General features: G+C 41.1%; 1 protein-coding gene across 1 annotated transcript in view; it reads right to left on the bottom strand.

The window, feature by feature from the left end:
* The window catches only part of gbe1b (glucan (1,4-alpha-), branching enzyme 1b), a 99344-nt gene that overhangs the window by 24586 nt on the left and 51085 nt on the right, over window positions 1-23673 (bottom strand). The window contains exons 11-14 of the mRNA XM_074640381.1: window positions 20636-20746; window positions 20374-20545; window positions 4667-4851; window positions 407-537 (exon numbers count right to left, since the gene is read on the bottom strand). Of these exons, the coding sequence (XP_074496482.1) occupies window positions 407-537; window positions 4667-4851; window positions 20374-20545; window positions 20636-20746 (599 nt within the window). The remainder of the gene's footprint in view (window positions 1-406; window positions 538-4666; window positions 4852-20373; window positions 20546-20635; window positions 20747-23673) is intronic.

Below are 23673 nucleotides of genomic sequence, written 5' to 3'. Positions count from 1 at the left end.
TGTTGCGCAGCGTAGAAATGACACGCAAAAAAGCCTAAAATGCGTCCTCATGTCACGCTGAATGTCCTCGTAATGTCGTGTCATTCAAACGCCTTGCCATCTATGAGCTTTGAAAGTGTTTTTAAAATGTGCACAAGGATCGTGTAATTCCCATCTTTCCATTTCCGTCTCCTTTCTGCCCCCCTCTAACACACACTCGCTGCCTCTGTTGAAATATCAACAGTTAGCGATTCTGTCGAGCTCTAAAGATTAGTCATGTTGTTGTATAAAAGAAGTAACTAACAAAGACATCATTACTTTGAGAGGCACTGCGGGTGTGCACTGTGGCGCGACAGAGGAAAGCCGCAACGTCTGAAGATTTAAAGGAAACGAGCGGTGACGTGACAGATGAGACCTAGAAGGATACTTTCCTGCAGCTCCTACAGCCACCCTGTAGTCCTGGAAGCTCTTACTGGGGTTGAAGTTGAAGATAAAGAGCACATTTGCCCTGTCGAACACAATGACCTTGTCCCCTTGATGCTTGGCGCTGACAAAGGCCTGGAGGGAGAAGAGAGAGAGAGAGAGAGAGAGAGAAAAGCTAATAAAATATTTCTTCATGAATAGTCATTACCTTTCTCATCTTGGATTTAGAGAGTTATAATGGGGCACATTATATCAGCGGACTACACATTTCCAAATAGGCTGAGTAACATTCCCACGTCAAATTTCAGGTGGCGCTCATCAGCAGAAAGCAGCGAGGCACACGCTGTCAGCTTTAGACAGCTGCACATGATAAAGCCACCACTCTCCTGTGAAGCGAGCTACTGTTAACGTGTCATTAGCAGAGATTATCAATGTCACCCAACCCCCCTATTTTTAGTGCCTTGTTCGCATAGCCAATTTCAGGGCGGCGTATTCACGGCTGAACGAGAAGATAAGCACCCCTGCAACCGGGCCAGCGGAGAGGACGGAGGTTAAGGAACGAGCTAACAGTGTGGAGTCTTTTACCGAGTCCATTTCTACACGAGAAGTCCACGGACTCGGAGTAATGTCAAGCTCCTCCGGCTGACATCGGAAAACAAGCATAAGCCGCATCCATCAAGTTGTGACCCGATGAGCACAGTTAATGTGCATTTCTCACTTATAAATAAATAAATAAATGTAAATGTAATCAACAGACCTGGTGGTGATCACAAAATTATTGTGATTATATGCAGAAATCTGTTGAAGTTTGTCGGAAAAAATCCAAATTATCCAATAATTTTCATGTGCGTGGCAAGAAAAATCTCCCTAAGATACAAACATATGCAAGCGATGTCTCCTAGTTTGACATTAGGTCTAAGAGCGTGCTGAGTTTCTGTTTCTGTCTCTGCCTGCAGCATCATTCTGACCTGAAACAACACTTTTGGGAGTAACTTAACCAGGCAATGAGCGCAGGGTAAATCCCTACAGTACCCTCCCGTTTGTGACCTCAGAACTCTGTGGAAATATTGGACTTGAGCAGTAGTTTCATTCAAACCGCGACCCTCCTCCTCGCTCCTTCTCTCCACTGGAACTTAAGTTAGGTCAGCAGCAGGTGCAGCCGGCACAGTTTGTGAGAAAAATTGGATTTAAATGTTGGTTTCGGCAAACATTTTATATATCAGGGGAAACAAGAGACATGGAAAATACATTCGAAGAGGTAACCCTCTGTTAGGAGTTTGCACAGGGAACCCTATGTGACTGAATCATAAAGTAACATCCAATGACCTCAATATTGGAAGTTTATGTGAACAAAAATCTATATGTTGGGATTCACAGACTACTTTTAATATTACAAATAAAGATAAATATTACCAGTAAATGAAAGCACATTAAAGGTAACTGTAATGGTTTGCATCTCAGTTAAAGTGGCAATAGGCAAAATGTTTTTGGCATCATTGTGCAAAAATTTCATAAAAACCTTTCAACATATTTTAATTCAAGTGTTCTGAGAGAAAACTAGACTCCTGCACCTCCTCTTGGCTCTGTCGCAAACTCCGATCAAACGGTCACACTAGGCAGCGCTGATCAAATATGAATCAATATTCTGTTACTGTAATGCCTATTTCTCGCTTCAAATGTTTTCGGAAACATCTTGTAGTGTACTGTTTAGCTGTGAAATGAGAAAGTTTGCTCCGGCTGGTGGGAGAGAAATAGACATTCCAGTTACAGAATATTGATTCATATTTGATCAGCGCTGCCTAGTTTGACCCTTTGATTGGAGTTCACAAGTGATTGACAGCTGCTCAGAGACGGCAAGGCTCCAGCTCGGCTCTGATTGGTTGTTTTCCTCCGGTCTGTGAAATCTTGTATATGTTGTTAGGAGCACCGGAGTACACCGGAGGACACCGAGGAACGTGATTTTTTTTCCTCCAGAATACCTGTCTCATGCAGGACATAGTGACCGTTTAAAAAAAAAAAAAAAACTCTTTTTAATCATATTTGCTCCATTTCTACCCACTGCTGCTTTAAGTAATGCTGGTATAAGTAGAACTACTCTGCATGCTGGTTTGTACTGGTTTATTTACGTTTCATCCCAGCGGTGGAACACCTCAAGTGATGCTATCTCTGCACTAAGAGCAGCTTCGGTTCATGTCCAGACTTTTGGCCTTTTGAAGCGTTAGCTGCACATCTTCAAAGAGGCGGCGCACAAATCACACTTTTAAGCAGAGTCCCTGCATGTTTCCGTTTCCGCTTAGTTCGCTTACACCTGGGACGACGGGGGGAGCTGCCGACAGATCCTCCTCTGCTCCTCATCTGAATTACAAAATGCCCTTGGATCCTCCCACCGCAGTGAAATATTGAACCGAGCTATAGAATATTCCCACTAAGCGTGATTACCTTGGCAGTGTCATTGATAGGCCGCACAGAGGATCCAGACTCATCTGGTGATTACAGCAGAATCTCCGAGCAGTTATTGGCGTTATCTGTGAGTGATGTTCTACAAAGTCTTTCTGTGATATCGTATCAATCCCTGAATGAGCCATTTTTGTCTCCGCTGCTTCCGAGCACTGTCTGAGAACGGCACGCAACTGATTTATTATCTATTGCTTCAGTCTGGATTACGTTTTACATAATACATATTTTGATTCATGTGCCTACAGTAGGGGAGAGCGGGGTTGGTTGGGACACTTCCGTATCGACACCAAATAACCTTCCATTACTCACAGACTACTGAAACAGTAATGGAAATAATCTGATCCATGAACAGATACTGGTGTCTGCTAAAAAAAGTATTTTACAGCCCAATCCAAACGTTAAAGAAACAATACAAGAAGTGCATTTTCCCAAAATTCTACTTCCCTGGGACAGTTGAGACACCTTGTTCTGGGCTGAAACTAAATTTAGACTTTGAGTGGACTATGGAAATGGCTTGATATGACCTTTTGAACTTTGTTTTCTTGTGATAATTTATTATTCTAAAATTCTTACCTTATTAATATTATGATTATTTGGTAGTCTACTCTTGACATATACATACATGTTTTGAAATCAACAACAAGCTGTCCAAATGTTACTGATGATCACAGAATAATGATTCATCAGCTTAATATTACAAAAGAACTTTGTCTCTAGTCTGATCAAAAATATTATTATTTCATGATAATAGCAAAAGAAAACATGAAAACTAATTATGTGCACATCCACTCCGGCCTTTCATAAATGGATTTATCTACTGCCCTGATTTGGTGTTATGCTCAAGGACACTTCAAGAGGATACACTTAAGTATCTGTAATATTCATACATTGTAGAGCGGTCTACTATATGGTATGTATAGAAGTGCAACAGCCAAGAAAAGCAGCATCCAATGTGTAGCAGGTCAGCACTAGTGCCAAATGCATGCATCCGCCTGCCAGTAGCCTCCTTTGGGATCAGTATTCCCTCCCTTTCCCCCCCAGAAGGGAGCTCAGAAATCAGCCAGGCTCTGCTCTTCCTTTGCCTTACCTCCAACACTCCTTTTCATCCAGTTGTAAACGGTGTAAGAGGTTCCAATAAGTCAGAACACTCTTCTAGTGATTGATAGACCAATATACAGAAATGATACTTGTGAAGCAGACATGTGTCTAATTATGCCCTCTGATACATTCCCCCTCTCTGCTGCATTAGTCTGTCTGTCTGTGGAGGAGGAGGAATACGCGGGCCAGAGTGTAACGCAGCCAGGTGAAGAAGCTCTAATCTGACGACTGATTCCCGGGGTTGTGAGGGAGGGTATTTTTTGAATCAATTACACAGACTCACTTCTAATCCCTGTCAATTTAGCCACACTCTCCATTTGCATTATCCCATTACTTTGCTACCGGCCCCTCAAGAGAAAAACATAATTTTTCTCTCCCATAGGCTTCAAATGTAGGCTGCAGGATGAGAGTGAATTCTATTACTGTTCACCTTGACAGCAGCCAGAGAAACAGGATCTCCAAAATGAACTCTCTTTGGGGTGCATTTATCTCCACCTGCCTGAGAACTCCAATGTGTGTAAAGATGGTGGCTTGGAAAGTACATTTATTCTTAAAAAAAAATGAGCTAAATCATTTATGAACAATTGGCTGGGACACTAGACATTATTAAATATTCTGTATGTGACTGGTGCATTATATTTTCCCGTGATTTTGTCATTGAGAGTGTCTGCAAAAAGCCTACTGCACAGTGAGTGTGTGATGTCCTTACAGGTGGGGCGGCCAGCCAGCCGTACTTGTCTTCGGTACGGTTCATGTCCCGGTCAAAGGCGTAGAGCTGATGGTAGCGCAGTTGATCCGTATCCAATAGGTTAAACTGCCGCCGGGCATAGTGGTAACTCTGATTGTTCCCCTCTCTGGGGAAATCCAGCCACTCAGGATGGCCAAACTCATTCCCTGCAACACAGAGAGTGTTATTAAAGAATGTTCATAATGAGGGGAAAGGCACACAGCCGCTGTGAATTAGCATATACTCCATCGCGCCGCGCTATATGAGGCTCTTTTTCAGGTTTTGTGCAATTTTTTAACAAGACAAAAAAAAAAGACAGATCAAAGAGAACAGAGTCAGCGACAGTCTGCGACCTTCTTCTAACCAGAGGTTAGTACTTTCCATATTAAAACACAGCCGCAATGCTTCTGCAACGTTCTCACCGACTACAGTGTGCCAACCTTCCTGTCACCCAGGACCCTGCCCTTTCATGAATTAAAAAAAAAAAAAAAAAACGCCAACACAAGTGAAACCATTGCAAATAAATCCCATAGCTTTCATTTGAGTCTCACTTTTTTCTACAAATATATGCAAAAATAATTCACCAGGATATATTTATATATTATTTCTCCATAGAAAACTTCAAGTCAATGCTGGAAACGAGGAGAAACTGCAGAGGACTGTTACGTCTGACACAAATAAGCACAAACATTCTGCAGGAGATCTCACTGTTGATTAATTCACATTTATTAGAGTATTTATGATTTATTGTGCCACCTCACCACCACCAAAACTACTCTACTTTTAATGTATCTACACAGGAAGATTGTTCATTTTCCTTAACATCTTTTAATTGAGAAGGGGAAAACCAGCAAGGAAACAGCATCGATGGGAGAAAGAGTCACACAGTCGTGATGTAAAGCTGAATGCAAGTGTAGGAAACAGCGGTCCTGTTGCTACGATGCTGTCACGCCGGGAGATGAGATAATGAATCCGTCATCGGATGTCACCACAACATCATAAAACAACAGCCAGGATAATTGAATTCCCGGCAGAGGAGGAAACACGCAGACAAGAGACAGAGTAAGATGCATGACAAGAAGGAGAAGGAGAAGAATGCAGGCTATAGTTGTTTATTTGGTGCTAAGAGCCCCCACCTCCTTTAAGAAATAAATAAATAATGAAATCAGAGTGATGGGATGAAGTGGAACGGACAGGGACTGACAGCAGATTCTAATGAAATACATTATGTAGGTGTTAAAGAAGTAGCAAACAATGAGGCATGGACTGCCAACAGAACAAGCCCACTGCAGCACTTGCCGAAGAATTAGGGCAGCAAAGACAAGCAGAGAGAGAGAGAGAGAAGGAAAAGAGAGAAAGAGCCTTTTCTTGTGACATCTGCATGAATAACAAGCCTCCCACACAGCTGAACTTGAAATGTAAAGGAGAAAATTACACCTCAGACTTGCAACACTGGTAGTCAAAGGCATATTTTTCTTCCCCGCTCTCCAACAAGAGGAATGTGTACACTATACACGTTCACTGTGCATCTGAAATTCCTGTATTGATATTTCACATGCAAATAATCTCATCAAACACAGGACCTATACTGTGTTTAGTTACAGATTTGCACGTTGCATGGCTTTAATTACTCCTTGTGAAAAAGTGAATTAGTCAAATGTCAAAGTGCTTCTGCAGAGGAGAAAAACCCAGAAATTACATTGACTTTTAAAGCTGTATATTTTTAAATATGAAATTAGCCTATGACTGCTGTTTTTCCTCATTCATTCACAATTATTTTTCTAAAATAGTACATGTGATTTTTTTGCAATAAAAATAAATATAATTTTCTTTTAAATCTTTACTTTTTAAATAGCCAATAACACAGTATTATTACAGCAAATCAAACAGTGTATCTCTGGCAGATGATTTGCTCCATAAACAACTGAAATTCAAAATGACAAATTTTTTATTTCTGATTTCTTTTTTGTTTGTTTCTCTCAGACTGAGACAGACATCACACTGAGCTCATGATCACCACAGCGGCCCCACATCACAAATATCATATCGAAGTTTACCGAGATATGAGGTTGCAAATAGGTAATTAGACTGTCTGAAATTCTGAGAATTGCGAATTAATAAGAAAAGCGAATGGTGTGGCTGTTAGTAACAGGCCGTGATGGTGCTTCAGTAAAGGCCATGAGGTCAGCAAAACAAATACGATTCTTCCTAAAAGTAACATTTGATTTGTTTCTGAGATATGTTGACCATTAAAAGTTTGGCCCTACTGTAGCGCAAGAGAGAGAAGGTCAAGAGATCACCAAAAAAATCATTAGCTTTCTTTCACGTGGGAGTGTGTGAATCCACACATTAAATTTTACGTCAATATGGCCGTTAATGTTTGAAATATGATGGTCACAAATCACAAACAAGGAATGGAGGCTATAAGAAAAGTCCTTTGAGTATTATATTGCAGAAATGAAGCTTATAGGTTCCACCAGCGGAGTCTAGACTCCATCGGGGAAATATTCCTGTGCTAACCATGGCATCACTACTCCCTTATATGACTATATCTCACGATGGAGTCTGATCGCCAGACTAACTAAATCTAACTTTATTGGGCACCATTTAATTAATTAATTTATGTGTTCACTCCAAATGAAGTCTTTCCTGATTGAAATAGCACATTAGTGTGTCTTGTGAATATACAGCACAATGTATACTGTGTATATACATGATGCTTTGGATCCATTTGGTGTGATCATCTTGGTTATTCTTTGTTGAATAAGAAGATCAGCTGATGTGCTGTAACTCTATTTCAGACGGGTTACATTCTCCACTCCTAGAAATAGCTACTCTGTGTTTTTACAGACTGAAATGTGCCTGCACTGCGTGTACTCAGCCAATCAGAACGAGTCTATTGAGCTTGTGTAAGGATGCTGCTCCTCGTCTACTTTTCTGTCCAGGTCTGCTCACCGGTGTCACCTCGGTGCCGAGCATCCTGCCACTGGGATCAACAAGCAGCCAGAATGTATGGACCACATGGCTCCGTCATCAGACGAGAAGACAGCGGTGCTATAATTGCTTCCCACATTCACTATGGATAAAGCTCCAGTGCAATCACAGAGAGGTGTGCATGCAGGGCTCCACTCTGTCCCTTCCCAGATCCATGCTGCTGTGTTAACAGCTGAAGACTACTCCACGCTTCAGGACTGTCCTTCCCATTCTGGGATGTTGGTGAGACTTTCCCAGTGTTGTGAAGTCTGTGTCGAAGACCATCAGCAGTAAGCTTCACCATTGTCGCCTTGGAGGGCACATTTTTCATTACCTCCAGTGCCTAAAGAAACTGTGTGAAGGCATCATGGCAGGAGTCTCTTAAAGGTCAAGGCTCCCAGTTTTGACTGAGTTGTTTTTGTATCCGCCTTAGCAACACAAATGAGCGATTTCACCGTAGATGTTACAGCCGCCGTGGGGCGGTGTCACGGCCCTGGCGACAAGTCGGCAGTTGATACGTCTGGCAGGCATGCCTCCCCTCGAGCAAAAAGACGAGTTAGTGCTCTGCTACCACTAGAGGGACTGTCTAAAGGGTCCATATCCCCGGTGTCCTCAAGAGCCTTCCTCAGCGGTCCAAATCACCTTCTCTCTTTGCTCAACAACGACACCACCGTACAGTTCAACACATTTTGAACAAAACAAATGTTGAATTGTTTGGTTACTAATATGTATTGACCTGAATGCCTTGTATTGAGCAACGCAGAGTACTATTAGATTTAAGCCGCCCCTGGACAATCCACCCTTTGGAACAACGGTCTATGTGGAAGCTCTGTGATGGACAACTCCATGCACTGGGGGAAATTGTTGCAGGCCAGTAGTGCAAGAGGCCCAATGGGCCAGCCGGGATCCTGACAGGGACAAACGGGTGTGTAAAGAACTGATAACAGCTGTTGTGCAGACTGAGCATGCAAGATGCAGATGCTGTCCCCCATTTAAAGCAGAAACCTGACTTCTGAAACTAAGAAATCCAGTCTCCTTCACTGGAGATTAAGAGAAACACATTTAACAGAACTGTATTTCTCCTTTCTAACTGACCTGAAGGCCAATTGGGGTTTTCTCCACATCTGTGCTTTGCACTGGATACCAGGAGTTTGGAAACTTACTATGTGACAGTTTTACAGTACTGATAGACTGCTTGCTCTATACGACCTCTACATTTTGGCTGGTGCAGACCCTTCCTGCCTGATATATTGTGTAAAAGCCTACAGTCAATCAGAATTCAATGCACACAGTGGGTCTGGTTGTCCCCTTTCCTCTGTTTTACTGCATAAACAGGAGTGGAGTGGCAGATTGCTGGTGGTTGACCGTCTCTGCAGGCTTATGAGGTGAGCACAGTTATAAGGCAAAGCCCTGGGGGGAATATGAACGCTGTAACTAGTTGTTCAACCCGGTATCCCGCCTGTTCACCAGAGGATAGCGTGTCAGGGTCACGTTCTGCCTCGCCAAGGCATGAATATTACATGCGTGTATGAAGTTGCAGTACCAACAGGGGGAAACAAAACCGTAGTACGTAAACTAAGTACAATACGTATGGGAACCACGTCACTAACGTCACTACAAAACACGTGGCGAACATCACTAAAAAACAAGCATAGCATATTCACTCAGATGTATTTCCATTGCAGTGTCAGTGCAGACTACATGACGTATAAATGACACGCCTAAAGCATGCACAGCGTTCTTATTGCACGCTTTAGCCTTGCGCATTATTGTGTCATTCATACGCCTTTTGTGCAACCGGGCTGAGTTGTTAGATGACAGAAAGAGTTTGGTAACAAGATTCCCTCCATCAACATGTACAGTATTTGATGAGGAGTTGGATCGATCCCACCCTATACTACGTAAAGACCCTGATGCACCAGGACAACGGTCGGCCGTCGGACAGTTTGGGGCTGTCGGTGAGTGTCTGTCGGCCTAGTTTTTGCGATGTGTTTGAGTCCAACTTTTTAGCGAAGTGAGGCGACTCAACGGTCGGCCTCCGTCGCCGCTAGATGCCGGGTTGGTGTGTCTCTAGCTTAAGGGCATCCCCATAGGGTTGAATAATAAGCTCGTTCTGATTGGCCGAACACATACATATACACAGTACAAAGAATGGGCGAAATATGTGGCTAAGCCTATATAGCTTGGTTTGCTCTACTTGAAATCCTAGAACTAGATTACTATTACAGCAGAAAACTAGATAGTGTCTCCATTCTCAACCCACTTGAAAAGACAAGTATGAAACAGAGGATTGTGCTGAATGAAAGATGTCAAGGACATGCTACAATCTGACAACCTTCCTTCAAGAAAAGAAACACGATTTCTTTCTTTTTGAATTTTACAAAGGCAGTCACAGTAAGCGTCGCATTCTCTGGATTCAGGTAGCATTCACACGATATCAAGACCTGTCAAGAGGGAGCAATGGCATAAAAGAATACTCACAAACACTGCGCTAGAGGCTCCTCCCTTTAAGTAGCACCTCAGGAATAAGCCCCATGATTACCTCAGGGAACTCATTCTCAAGAAGAAAAAAACCCACATTCAGATCCTCTTTCACTGTCAGGCATCAATATGTGATGTTCAATGCATAATTTACTATTTTGGTGAATCCGCCCTCAGTCTGGCTCGACAACATCTACGGTATGTTTGACTTCCTTCATTTCCCAGAATGACTTTCGACATGCCCTCTGTGTTGCACTGTGTTGCGTACAGTATGTGTAGGCGGTGTGAGTGAGGGCAACCACTGTACTATTAAACCTTTTATGGTGAAGAAAAAGTGAGACATGGATGTAATGCACAGTTTAGACTGCAAAATGCCATCAAAGAGGTGTGCTGTACAGACAACAGACCCATGAAGATGCAAGCCACATTACACATGTATTCAGCGTCGTGTGTGACACGTATGATGGCTGAGTCTACCCAGAGCTGTGCCCCAATTCAACACTAATTTTAAGCAGATTTTTGAGGATGCAGTGCATTGATATTAGAATACTAAATCTGCTTGATTTGTGAGTATACTGTTCATGGGCTCTGTAGTCCCAAAATGCAATGCACAAAGGAAATGGTGGAATTACTCACAGCTGCAAAATTGTTTAAACAAATTTTGGATGGTGATAAAAAAAAAAAAAGCTTGACGAAAACCTCACAAACCAAACCAACCAAAAACTGGAAAAGTCGTTTGCTTTCTCTTGAAGTTTAATGAGCAGCAGTTTGATTGACATCTGTCATCCCATGTCTCGTATCGCCTCCGAGTACAAAACGGAAAAATACTTTGATTTGTATACTATGAAGATGTGTATATAGTGCATGCTGTATGCAATTAGTATGCTATTTGACTTTGGCTTCTGGGAGCTCAGTTTTCCAGCCAATGTATGCACCAGGCGATTTTTTTGGCCATCATTTTGGCCGTCGCCATCTTTGTTTTTTGCAACCAGAAGTGACACGAAAGGGTGGAGCTACAACCGAACACCGAATAAGACATTTCTAGGCGACCAAAATTAACTTTCCCATGATACCCCTGCACAGGGGTTAAAGTGGGCCAGAACAATCTAGAACAATCCAGAACAGCGTTACGGCACCTTCGATAAATAAGTAAATATATCTGATTGGCAGTTTCACAAAATAGTGTCAAGCGTGTACATTTTTCTTGTGCTGCAGTCTGGCGATCCTTCCCACTGATGCCATCGATTTACTCATTCGACAAATCAGAACGTAATGTCACCCCCATGGCCCCGCCCCCACACTCAACACACATCCTTTTTTCTGTTCTCATTCCTTCCCCACAGTGGGTTCATGCTCGCAGAGGTCGATAAACTTGCGGTCACAGTGCTAATCATTCGTCAGCATCCAGCAATAGCTACAGAAGGGGAGTGAGCTTAAACAGAGTAGCTTTTTTTCTGAAGTGGTAATTTCAAATGCAACGTTTCAAACAGAGCTCAACAAACACACAAGCACCTTTATGTGCAACTTGGCTATCTGTCTTGCCAGCTACACTGTTACACCAGATCTTAGGGCTCCCCCTCCTGCCAAATCCCACTTTAACCCCTGACCCTGCAGGCCAGACAGTGGTATCCCTGCACTACAATAGACTTCCCTATGTGGGATTTTTTAGGATGTTAACTTGTTTGCTGTGGTTTAAACAAACTCTGATGTGTTTGCCTGTTTGGTCTTGTTCATTTAGGAAGGTAAGAATACTGAATTAAAAAAAACTAAACAATTTTGCATAATTTGTCTGCTGATTATGGCAACAGTTGTATCCAATCACACTGCAGTACAAGATGGCTCATTTTCTGTCTGCTGTCTCCACCCTTCCGTTACAGTCTGAACTGCTGCTCCTGACCATCTGTTTCTCTTTGTGTGAGCGTTTTGTGACCACCGGGGAAAATAAGCAAAGACTTCAAGCGCCCGTGAGCACGGCGTCACTGGCTGTCGGTCACTGAAATAAATTTTGTTTTGATTTTTACCCCCCCACGGGCTCGTGTACAGTAGCGCTGATGATGCAGAATAGGCCACCGGAACTGACCAATGAATGAGTCACCTGTCAGTCCATGACTACATGTTTACCACTCTTGGTTTGTTTGTAATAAGTCAGTGTGAACCCTAAATGGACTAGAACCAAAAGGAAACAATGGATCATCTTTTTCTTGCTTTGGACTGAGGGAAGTGAACAACAGGCGTGAACACGGTCGGAGAAAAAATAACGAGCATATAAAGGAACTGTTACTCCGCGCTGCACTCAACATATTTCAACGTGATGTGACTTCATCTACTGGCCCTCACTTGACCTGCACAAATAAGAAACACCACCACACAACACAATGCACCCCAAAATGCAAAGTATGTTGCTAACAGTGTGGACTTTTCCATTAATGAGCTATTCCTTATCATCCACTGTGCTCTGTGAGAGTTTGTGTGGCAAATGGGGGCAGGGAGGGCATGTACACACACCAACATACACAAATACACACACATACACTAAAATACAGGGGTTAGAGGAAAAAACAAAACAATGTGATCTGCCTAATCTGTGCAAGACAGAGCACCCAGATACAGGCTGGAGTTTTGATAAAAGCTCTCAATAGAGCTACACTTCATTAGCAGTGTAAGTGCACCAGCTTCTTTGGCCTGTATTTACTTTCACTTTCCTAATGTTATTATTTGATAAAGTCTAGTGGAGATGATTGATTTCCTGTACAGGTTGATTCAGTGCCCCGTGGAAGCCTTTGACTCTTCTTTTCATTTCAGCTTTAAAGAAACACATTGGACACACCTCCATTAGGTAATCATTTCCCTCTCCTCTACGATAGCACGCCGATGTTCCTCCCATACGCCTGCATTAATCACCATGATAATAACCTTCCTCTGTCTCCTCACAGCTGAAATAAACCAGATAGCACACTCTGTAACGAGGATGAAATATGATGGATTCTCAACACAATACACACAAGAATAAAATCATCATCATTTGTGTCTCATAATATATCTGGGGCACTGTTATTTTAGATAAAATACCATGAGGAGTTTAACTATAATATATAGGATTGTTTTATTTTGGAACAATCATTAAAGGATAATTGCAGTTTTTTTTTTTTTTTTTTTACAATGTCTGACGACGATGAAGGCAGACGGGTCGAGAAACACCGTCAGGAAGATCAAGTTGTAAACAAACCCAACTGTTAACAGATTATCTAAACCACTTTATTTGCAGGTAAATTGCACAGACGAACTAATCACACACACACAACCACAGCCAGTATGGTACTGTAGGTCACAGTTGACCCAGGAAGTCGGTCCGTAAACTGGGATGGAAGTTTTTGGTGATGTATGTGCTGTGATCTCTGAAATGAACTTGGTGAGTGCAATGTCATTATTACTGATAGGACCGATGGCCAAAAATACAAAAGTAAAGCCCCAAATTGTAATAGACCACAGTTCTCAGTTCCTTAGGAGGAAGAAAACAATGAATGCTAGCGGCATGGCTCTGGGGATGCCAGTGTTGGTGGGTCAATCCACCACTTTGTTCCAGACTGAAATATCTAAATAACTACTGGCTGGATTGCCATGACATTTGGTACAGACATCTATGGCCTCCAGAGGATGAATGACTTTGGTGAGCCTCTGGATTTCAGAAAAAAATATGTACATTAGTCAACGTCGAGGGACTACACACCTAAAAGTCGCGTAAGTGACGTTTCTCTCATTGACGCTACGATGCCTGTGTGTTTCATACTGGGATGTACTCACAAGAGCAACGGGTCTTTCTGGATAAAAACATATCAGGTAAGATAACATTTCATTAGTGCGTGGAACATAGCTAAGTTAGCTGGCTAGCTAGTGTTGGTGACGTATATTATGCGAGACGAGAGATGTAGTTCACTGTTTCACACAAAACTAAATGATACTACGACAAACCCACGACAAACTGAGACTTTCTTGACTCGCAAAATTATCTTTTAAATTGACAAACATCATGTGTGTGATTCATGGTACAATTCAAACGGCATCAAAAAATATTTGTCTCTCGCCGTTGACTACCGTTAATAATTTTATCAGAAATAAGATCCCATAGGGTCCACCGGAAGGGGCGGGACCTCGCCTCTCTATGCAGCCTCACAGAGCAGCTAGCACAGCTGTCGACTCTTGGATTTGTAAAGGAATAAAATAAAAACATTAAAAAGTAACCAGTTTTAGAGCTTATGGTTTAAAGGGTTTAGTTTGGGGTTTTATAAAAGTAGCATTTAATAATATACTGTACAAAAAAAATAACCTGTCTGATCTTCAGATTGCACATTGCCCTGTTGGAGGTGTCACTATATACCCAGATGTCAGCAATTAAGGTGATGAATTCAATGTTATCATAACCAATAAAAATGATGGGTAAAACACCAAAATAAAACAAAGTTATTACATTAAGCTTTTGTGCTCAAAAAATAAAAAGTTTGTTGGATAATGCTGATGCTTAAATTTATGGTGGCTCCAATAAAGATATGATTAATAGGGGGCAACCATGTTTACACAAGGTTATGTCAGACAGCTTTTCAGCTGGCACATCCCATTACTCCTCTACACAGCCCTGCATCAGATAAGGGCCTGACAGTGACACAGTCCCCTCAGTAATTAGCAGCACAAGAAGGAGCCAAGGATCAATGTGTTTTCCATTGGAGGGATTCTGGCAAAGGAAGATCAATGAGGGAATCAGAGGGGATGTGAAGGCGAGAGTCACACGTTTCAGATGCAGCGCAAGAAAACATGATGCAATGATTATTTGCACTTGCTAGATTGATTTCCTGTTACTCTGTTAACATACACTCCCGCTCCCAGTTTGCACATTAAATAAGCATTACTGGTTCCAGCAGCAGTGGTGGGAATGCTGTGTTGTTCATGTAGAAAGCAGCAGTTAGCTCTCAGTGAGATTATCTGTTTGAAATGTATGAGGAGGAGGAAGCGCTGGTTTTCAATTCACCGTCCAAGGCTGCAGTATAATGGTTGCCTGTTGCATTGTGGCGATCCATGAATACGAAGTGCCGGGAGAAGTTTTTAGCTCAATAATTTAGACTGTAAATCCGCAAGGTTATCTTAAGTCTCTGCGAGTGCTGAAAGTCGGGAAGTGCGAGCGCTTCCATTCTGTCCCTGCTGATGTAATGATAAAACCACTGAGGCGTTTCATTACTGCCACGCCACTTGGCGCTTTAATGTCATTGACACTCCGACATCCTTTACAGTATCCACCTCTCAGCATCTCAAATACGGACGCTCCCCTCTGTCCTCTTGCTGTGTGGTGTTTGCTATTGGTCACGAGTAAATAAATGGGTTTTTCTAGGCTAGACACTTCAAATTGATTTGCTTGGTCAAACAATTTGCTCTTGCTCAGTACTGACTAAATGACTCTGTCGTCATTGATCAACTGACACGGCATGTCATCTCGGATCTACTTGATTTGCTTTTTCCCCCAATGCTCGCCCCCATGGCCTGAACTTTGGAAAGTTCAGAGCGGTGTGTCTTTGTAGATTTTTAAAACTTTCTGATTTTGTGTTCTTCAGAAAAAAAAAATTGTAGCTTTTATCCATTATTACTGTTATCAGAAGATGATAGCACCATTCTTTTAGTTAGCCAAACAGCAGTCCTCAAAAGAGAATATTCATTTTTTCTGCCTCCTTAATGCCGCTCTCTTTAACATAACTCTACTTCAAACCGCTGAACATTACTTGACAGGATGGGGTAAATTAAAGTTTGAATTGCGAGTTTGCCTTATTTGTCTGAGTCATTCTGCCAACTCTGATTTAAGGGAATGGAGCACAATTAGGCGTAATTGTTAAGTAATCATTTTGAAAAGGAGGATTTAATTTGACTTTATTTGGGTAGTTTTCATGTTCTCTAGAACAGCTCTGTTAATACGACGGAAGAGTTTGTCCTTCTATGATACAACACCTAAAACAAAAACTGACAGAATAACTGATACATGAAAGGTTTATACAAAAGTAAAAATGGAAATGTCATAACTGTCTGTTTGAATAAGGAGCATGATTGAATTACATAACTGTTCACATAACCTCTTTGAATAAATTAGAAAAACTGCGGGAGTGGAGGACAGTCGCATGTGTGGATGGAGACACATTCTCTAGTTTCAATTTAAAGTGAATATAAATGCAGACAACCGGTATTTATTATTGACACCCAAATCTCAGTGTCTATCATTTTAACTCTAATTTAAATATACTCTATAAAACACAGAAAAGACTGATACAGAAGAACACAAGGATTTACAATGTGGAGGCCGGTGAGAAGCATGAGCACATGTACATATCGTACATTTTGTACTAGGACTGGGCAATATGATGATAAATATATCGTGAAAAGGATATGAAAATATCTATTGTATATATTTTACTATATCGGTTCTGTCACGATATAGGCTAGGCCTATATCTATTTGTTTTTTCCCTATAATTTCAACTTTTATGTTAGTTTTGCACTCAAGTTCTTAAAATGAGAAAATACTTTTCATTCGTCAAGTAATTAAATTCACACAGGAGTATACAGAAATAGGTTTTACCATGTGGTTATTTCATATAGATTATTTATTTATTGGATAACCAGAAAACATGCTATATCATGATATGTATATCGTAATATATCAAGATATGAAATGACCAATATCGTGATAGAAGATTTTGACCATATCGTCCAGCCCTATTGTGTACATATGACCAATGGAAACTGTAAAGAATACTAACCTTCTGGTTCTGATTGTGTTCTAGCTTTGGAAGAGAAATGCTACTACTCCACATAAAGTGACTGAACAGGGCTAGGCTTAATGAATGCAGTGAGTTCTTGTAATGAGTTGCATGCCCTTTTCATGCTCTTTTATTTAGCCAGATTGAAGCATTCTGATCTGCGAGGCATCGACTAGTTCAGGTCCCTTTTAATGAGCTGCTGCCTAAATCAGTCAACAACTGAAACAGGTGACTCATACAGGATTGTCCCTTTTGCTATTACTGTATATGCTTATGGACTGTGTAATATTACATTATATGAGATCAAAAGATGCAAAAGAATTAGGGCTGTCAAATGATGATAACGCGCCAACCTAAATTCGTTTTAACACAACTTATGATTTTCAGTTTGTAGCAGGCTCAGTTTTAAAGCAAAAGTGAAGAAACTGGCAGCGTAAATTTTGGCGAGGAAAAAACTGGCATGGCCCTTTTCAAAGGGGTCCCTTGACCTCTGACCTCAAGATATGTGAATGAAAATGGGTTCTATGGGTACCCACGACACACTGACAGCTGTTGTTGCCTGTTGGGCTGCAGTTTGCCATGTTATGATTTGAGCATATTTTTTTATACTAAATGCAGTACCTGTGAGGGTTTCTGGACAATATCTGTCATTGTTTTGTGTTGATAATTGATTTCAAATAACAAATATATACATGCATTTGCATAAAGCAGCATATTTGTCCACTCCCATGTTGATAAGAGTATTAAATACTTGACAAATCTCCCTTTAAGGAAGATTTTGAGCAGATTAAAAAAAATTGTGATTAGTATGCGATTAATTGCAATTAAAAGTTTTCATCAATTGACAGCCCTAAAAAAGATGTATGGGTTAAGGCTAGGATGGCGAGAGAGCAACTTTAGTCCTTCTTGCAAAAGATAAGTGATTAGAGTGACTTAATGAAATAATTGTCAAATTGGCATTTCAAGTATTGTTTTATCACTCATTATATCACCTCTTGATGATTGTGATGCTGCAATGATTGAGAGTAAATGTGGCACCAACAGTACATGAGAGACAAAGCACCGAGAGTACAGCAGAGTGCCCCTTTTAGCTCTACTTTAGCCAGAGAATCAGATATAATTACTATCAACTGTCCTTCAACTGCCCACATGGGGTCTGTTCTCTGACATCCTGTTCATTATGAGCTGCCCTGTTACGACTGTCCATCGAGAACAGCTGCTTTGATTGTGCTTCTTCTTTTCCCCCCTCACATCAGTCCACTGAGTGTGTTTCACTCTTTTTTCATCGAGTAAGAGCGGACATCGTAGTGAATACTGAGTGATGATGAATCCAAAGAGGCGGAGAAATACTTTGACTGTTTTTGGAGCTTGACCGGATCACCTGGTCACCAGGTGGAGCTAAAATGCTGTGGATCACAAGCTGTATTTACATTAAGCCAGAGAGCGGCTCATCCCAGGAAATACATTCCCCTCAACCAAGGTCAGCTTCTAACATCATTAATTATCACTTTATTATCTTTAGCAGCAGGCCCCTCGATAAAGCATACCGCAGCTCAAATGATGTGAGAAGCATCTCAACAGCGACTGAGAATTGGAATCAATGTGAAAAAAAAGGGAACCTATCTGATCTTAGACAGCTTTTGTCCTGTATTTCAACATCAGCTCTGGAAAAGTGAGTATTAATGTCAACCCCACTTCAAAAGGTTCCTTTGATGCTTATCATCAGCCTTGACTCATTGGTAGTGAGCTACTCCAGAGATATATCCATGAAAGAAATATAACAAATCTAATAACTGAGCACTTTACCCCCAATGGAAAAGAAGTGACAAGGTCTACTTCAAGCTATTCAAGCCTTTATGAATTAGGCTGGCTTTATTATTGCAGAGGTAAAATCTGTTTGTGAGTCTTAAGCTAAACATGACATCATGATTTGTACAAAAAATAAGTGACGCTATATCTCAAAAGATAACATTCGGAACAGTACGAACACGGTAGCTCATCAATTAAAAAATGTATAGCGGAAGCCTGTTTCTGCCTTAATGTCTGTGGTGGACTTGGATGGACAGGAAAATAAATGTGCATTTCTATCTGTTGGGTGAACACTTAGGGATTGTTGTGTCTGCCTGAGGGGAGAGGCTCAAATACAGGAAGAATATGCTACATGACAGGGATCTGAAATGAACTCTTTTCACAAAAAACAGAAGGACGATGCCTCGCAATCACCATCTTGACTGCCTCTTGACTGTTCAATGCCACGTACGCTGATGTATTAATGATTTCATTATATATGGTATGATTATATGACATGCAATTGGATGCAATTTGATATGTTGTTGTCATATGTGATATGATACATGAATCCACATGATTACACAGTACGTACATTGTGAGCAAATTTGTTTTATTTTAAGCCTAAATTTTGAATTGGAATGTGTGTAAATGAATTTCATCTACGCAGCAATATAAATACAGTATGTTAGGGCTGTAACATACAATTATTTTTATTGCAGATTATTCTGTCAATTATTCTTTTCAATTAAAGCTAGGGTTGGTAATGTTCTTCGAAAAAAAAAAAAAAAGTTTTATATTTGTTGAAATTCTCATTACATCCCGACAGCAATCAATAAATTAAATCCTCTGACAAAAAAGAAGAAGAAAAAAATGCAGGACTATATACTATAATAAGCCCAACCAGAATGTCTACCTACCCGCCTGTCTACCTGCACGTACTCTGCCTGTGCACTCAGGCTACATCCACACTAATACTCGTAATATCTCCTTACAGACGAGCATTTTAAGGCTGTTTCAGAATTAATCTCTGTCAGTCCGTCCGTCTGGAAACGCATATCACATGACCATTCATGTACACTGGGCATGTGCATGCCGGTGTAAAAACGCCGAAGTAGTGTGGACGCTAGGCATAAACTCAGCAAAAGTTATGTGTTTTAAAACAAAAACGTATTAGTGTGGATGTAGCCTCATTGGGCATCTTCCACAAGCTGCTAGATTGACAGCTGTGAGTACTAACAATAGCCATGTTCGCTGTTCACTTTCATTATGATATGTTTATGTTCCTAATGATCATTTTGGGGGAGTGTCTTTGGAGGGAGGCCTGAAGGGACAGACTGTCAGTGTTTGACAACACTGGACTGGACCCTCACACTAGAGAGAAACAAAGGACTGTTTGGCATTTTTGTTCACCAGGTGATTTGAATTAGAAATGGAATATCAGAATTATTGTCGATTAATTTTCTGCCAACGGATTAATTGTTTCAACACTAAAATATTCCACAGAACGCCATCAAAAAAACTACGGATCCTTTTTGACATGCACACAACAAGGGTAATACAATATTTCTGCTAAATAATATTTATTCTAGTATACAGCATCATTTCTCTGTAACTCTAGGGTTAGGTTTCTCAGAGTGTTACCGTGATCACTCACCTATGAAGTTGAGGTAGCCTTCTCCACCCAGACCGTGAGTGAGGAGGCGAATCATTTTATGCAGCTGCATGCCGCGGTCGATGACGTGTGTCATGGGAGTCATGGAGCTCATGTTGGTGTACATCTCCTTGTCCATCAACCAGAAGGCCAGAGTCTTATCCCCAACCAGAGCCTAGAAAGGGTGGCTTATGTTTTATGACCCACAGCGAGATAATCCACACTATTGACCCTACGAAGTGGGATCTGGTAGAAGATAGCCTACCTGATCATGACTTTCTGCATAGGCAATGCATTTCTCTCCATAGCGCCTGTTGGTCAGCGTGTGGACGATATTGCCCATGTCCCAGTCCTCATCCTTTAACTCCTTCAGGATCTACACAGTGACAGAGAGGGGTTATTGAAAAAGGGCATGATAGATGTGTAGCTGAGAGATCCATTCAGGCTCGGACTGATGTCTAAAGCTCAGTATTTCAGTTCTGGCACTCTTTCTACCTTTCTGAAGTTTTCTCTGGGTTACACTTCTTCTCTCTCAGATCAATCTCTGCTTTGACATCTCTATATCCGCACTGTGAGTTATGTCTACCTTTGAATGGCGGTAATGGAGTTTTTAATAACTTCACTACAGCCCATGGGTAGTAAGGCATCAGCTCTCCCCACCTGAGATGGGCAAGGTCAGAGCCTCTCATCCAAACGGAGGGACTCAACAATAAATCCAACCATGGAATCAATGCCCTGCCACTGGCCTGCCTACATGCACACTTCCTGCCAAAGGAGTCATTTTCAGGAGGTCAGAGGGAAGCATTGGGGGGCCACCAAAACATGCACACATGTGCCCACACAGTGCTGCTTTATACCGTCCTAATCACTCAGAGTTACACAAGCCAACAAGAGCACAGGGCAGAGTAAAGATAATCACATAGTGGGCACAGAGATGATTTAATAACCAGGAGAGATGTTAGAAAGCCACAGTATCAATATCACTCCGGAATGGGAAAAAAAAGAGAGAGTTTATGCCCTCCGAGAACCCTTGGTGATAGACATGCAGCCTGTGTGATTGGTGGGGGAGTTGGAGAGCCCGTCTCAGTGACAGGCTGAAGTCGGCTCGGTGGAATTTGCTGTGACAGCTGATTGACATGTCAGGAAACCTTTATATTACTCTACAGAGCCATAATCCTCAGAGTAAAGAAGGTAATTGTGTCGATCAATATGTCTGAGATGAACTGGCTGGTCCACCTAAATGGAGGCTCTCCCCGCTCTATATATCACCATCTGTTCACATTCACTCTTCCTAACCTTAGCCTTGTGTGGCCATATTAGTCATTGCCAACGCCACCAGAAAACCTCGCTGAGGCTCTTCTCATCTACATGTAGCTGCAAATTCTCAGACCTTTCAACTCCCTCTGAGCTCAGATCCCCGAGCCGAGCCGGGCTGGCTATTCTTTGGTTTTAGCTCAACATCAAAACTGATGACCCTGGTGCCAAGGACCTTATACCTCGGAACAAACATCAATATCATTTCTTGCGATTACATTTTGAATCACAAGTTAACAAGCAGGCTTTGACATAGTCTCTACCCATCTGAGCTGCCAGGTTTAATCTAATGTTCACCTGATTTTGTTCCGTGTAGCTGGAATTTAATAGTATTCAAATTATTTTGATTGTACCATGTAGCATTGCTTTGAAAAAAAGATAGTTTATTTATAGGGCTGTCAATCGATTAAAATATTTAATCGCAATTAATCACAAATTTTTTTCACACAAGTATTTAATACTCTTATCAACATGGGAGTGGGCAAATATGTTGCTTTATGCAAATGTATGTATATATTTATTAATGCAAATCAATTAACAACACAAAACAATGATAAATATTGTCCAGAAACCCTCACAGGTACTGCATTTAGTATAAAAAATATGCTCAAATCATAACATGGCAAACTGCAGCCCAACAGGCAACAACAGCTGTCAGTGTGTCAGTGTGCTGACTTGACTATGACTATGTCCCAAACTGCATGTGATTATCATAAAGTGGGCATGTCTGTAAAGGGGAGACTCGTGGGTACCCATAGAACCCATTTACATTCACATATCTGGAGGTCAGAGGTCAAGGGACCACTTTGAATATGGCCATGCCAGTTTTTCCTCTCCAAAATTTAGCAAAAGTTTGGAGCGTTATTTAGGCTCCTTCTCAACAAGCTAGTATGACATGGTTGATACCAATGGATTCCTTAGTTTTTCATATGATACCAGTATCTTTACTCTAGCTTTAAAATTGAGCACGCTACAACCTATAAATCATAATTTGCATTAATGCGTTAAAAGAATCAGTGGCGTTAAAACAAATTTGCGTTAACGTGTTATTATCTTTGACAGCCCTCGTTTATTTGCTTCTGTTTTTCGGTGTTTAACTCTTTTTTATTGACTTTGACTTGTCTTACCGTATTTAGTCATGAACATTTAATGTTACAGATAAACGGTACATCATATTTTGCTAAAAGACATCAATACACTAAATGGATATTGAATGACAGGAGCAAAGGGGGCTTATTCAAAGTCTTAAAGTTAAATATGTACATACAATCAAAGACTGGAGCGAGGTTTTTTTTAAATTAATCTTGAAGACGTGGATCAAAACAGATACTTTTACAGATCAAGCTCTATATTCATCGGTACTGTCTACTGGTAATGAGCAATATGATAGAAGGGTCAATGAAAGTCTAGGCATAGTGGAATATGAGAGAAGGTTGGAAAATTGCTTGAAAAAAAACCCACAGAAAACATCAGAGATGTTATCAGGTACATACTGAAACATACACATAAAATATTGACACTATGAATAGTTCATAAATTACATTTCCTACTAATCAAGGCAGATGGGTCGTAGTTATCAGGTTTATATTCTCAAGACACTTCTAAATGAAAAGTGTCTTGTTAAGGTAGAATGGGTTAGCAGCATCCTGGACAGTATTACAATACAATAGTTAATATATGGGTAAATTGAATAGGAATAGGAAGTTTGAAAATAAATTCCACTCCTGCAGCTAAAATAAGAATGCATCACCAGCTGGAAATAAATAAATCCTCTAAATGCTGCCTTCTCCATTTCCACCGGCTCCAATATAAAAGCTAAACAAGTGAATCTGCAGGATATACCCCGGAGATCATCCCGGCCGCCTCCACATCCACGTACAATCAGACACTTTACACTTCCTTATGAATCATTACAATTCAATTCAACCGCAAAAGTGGTCTGGGAGCAATTAATCCGGGAGTGGGACTGTCGGAGCGGAGACGAGAGTG

The sequence above is a fragment of the Sebastes fasciatus genome, chromosome 7 (assembly GCF_043250625.1).
Source record: "Sebastes fasciatus isolate fSebFas1 chromosome 7, fSebFas1.pri, whole genome shotgun sequence".
Classification (NCBI taxonomy): Eukaryota; Metazoa; Chordata; class Actinopteri; order Perciformes; family Sebastidae; genus Sebastes; species Sebastes fasciatus.
Note: the sequence above shows the minus strand (reverse complement) of the source record. Positions and strands in the feature narration are given on the sequence as shown.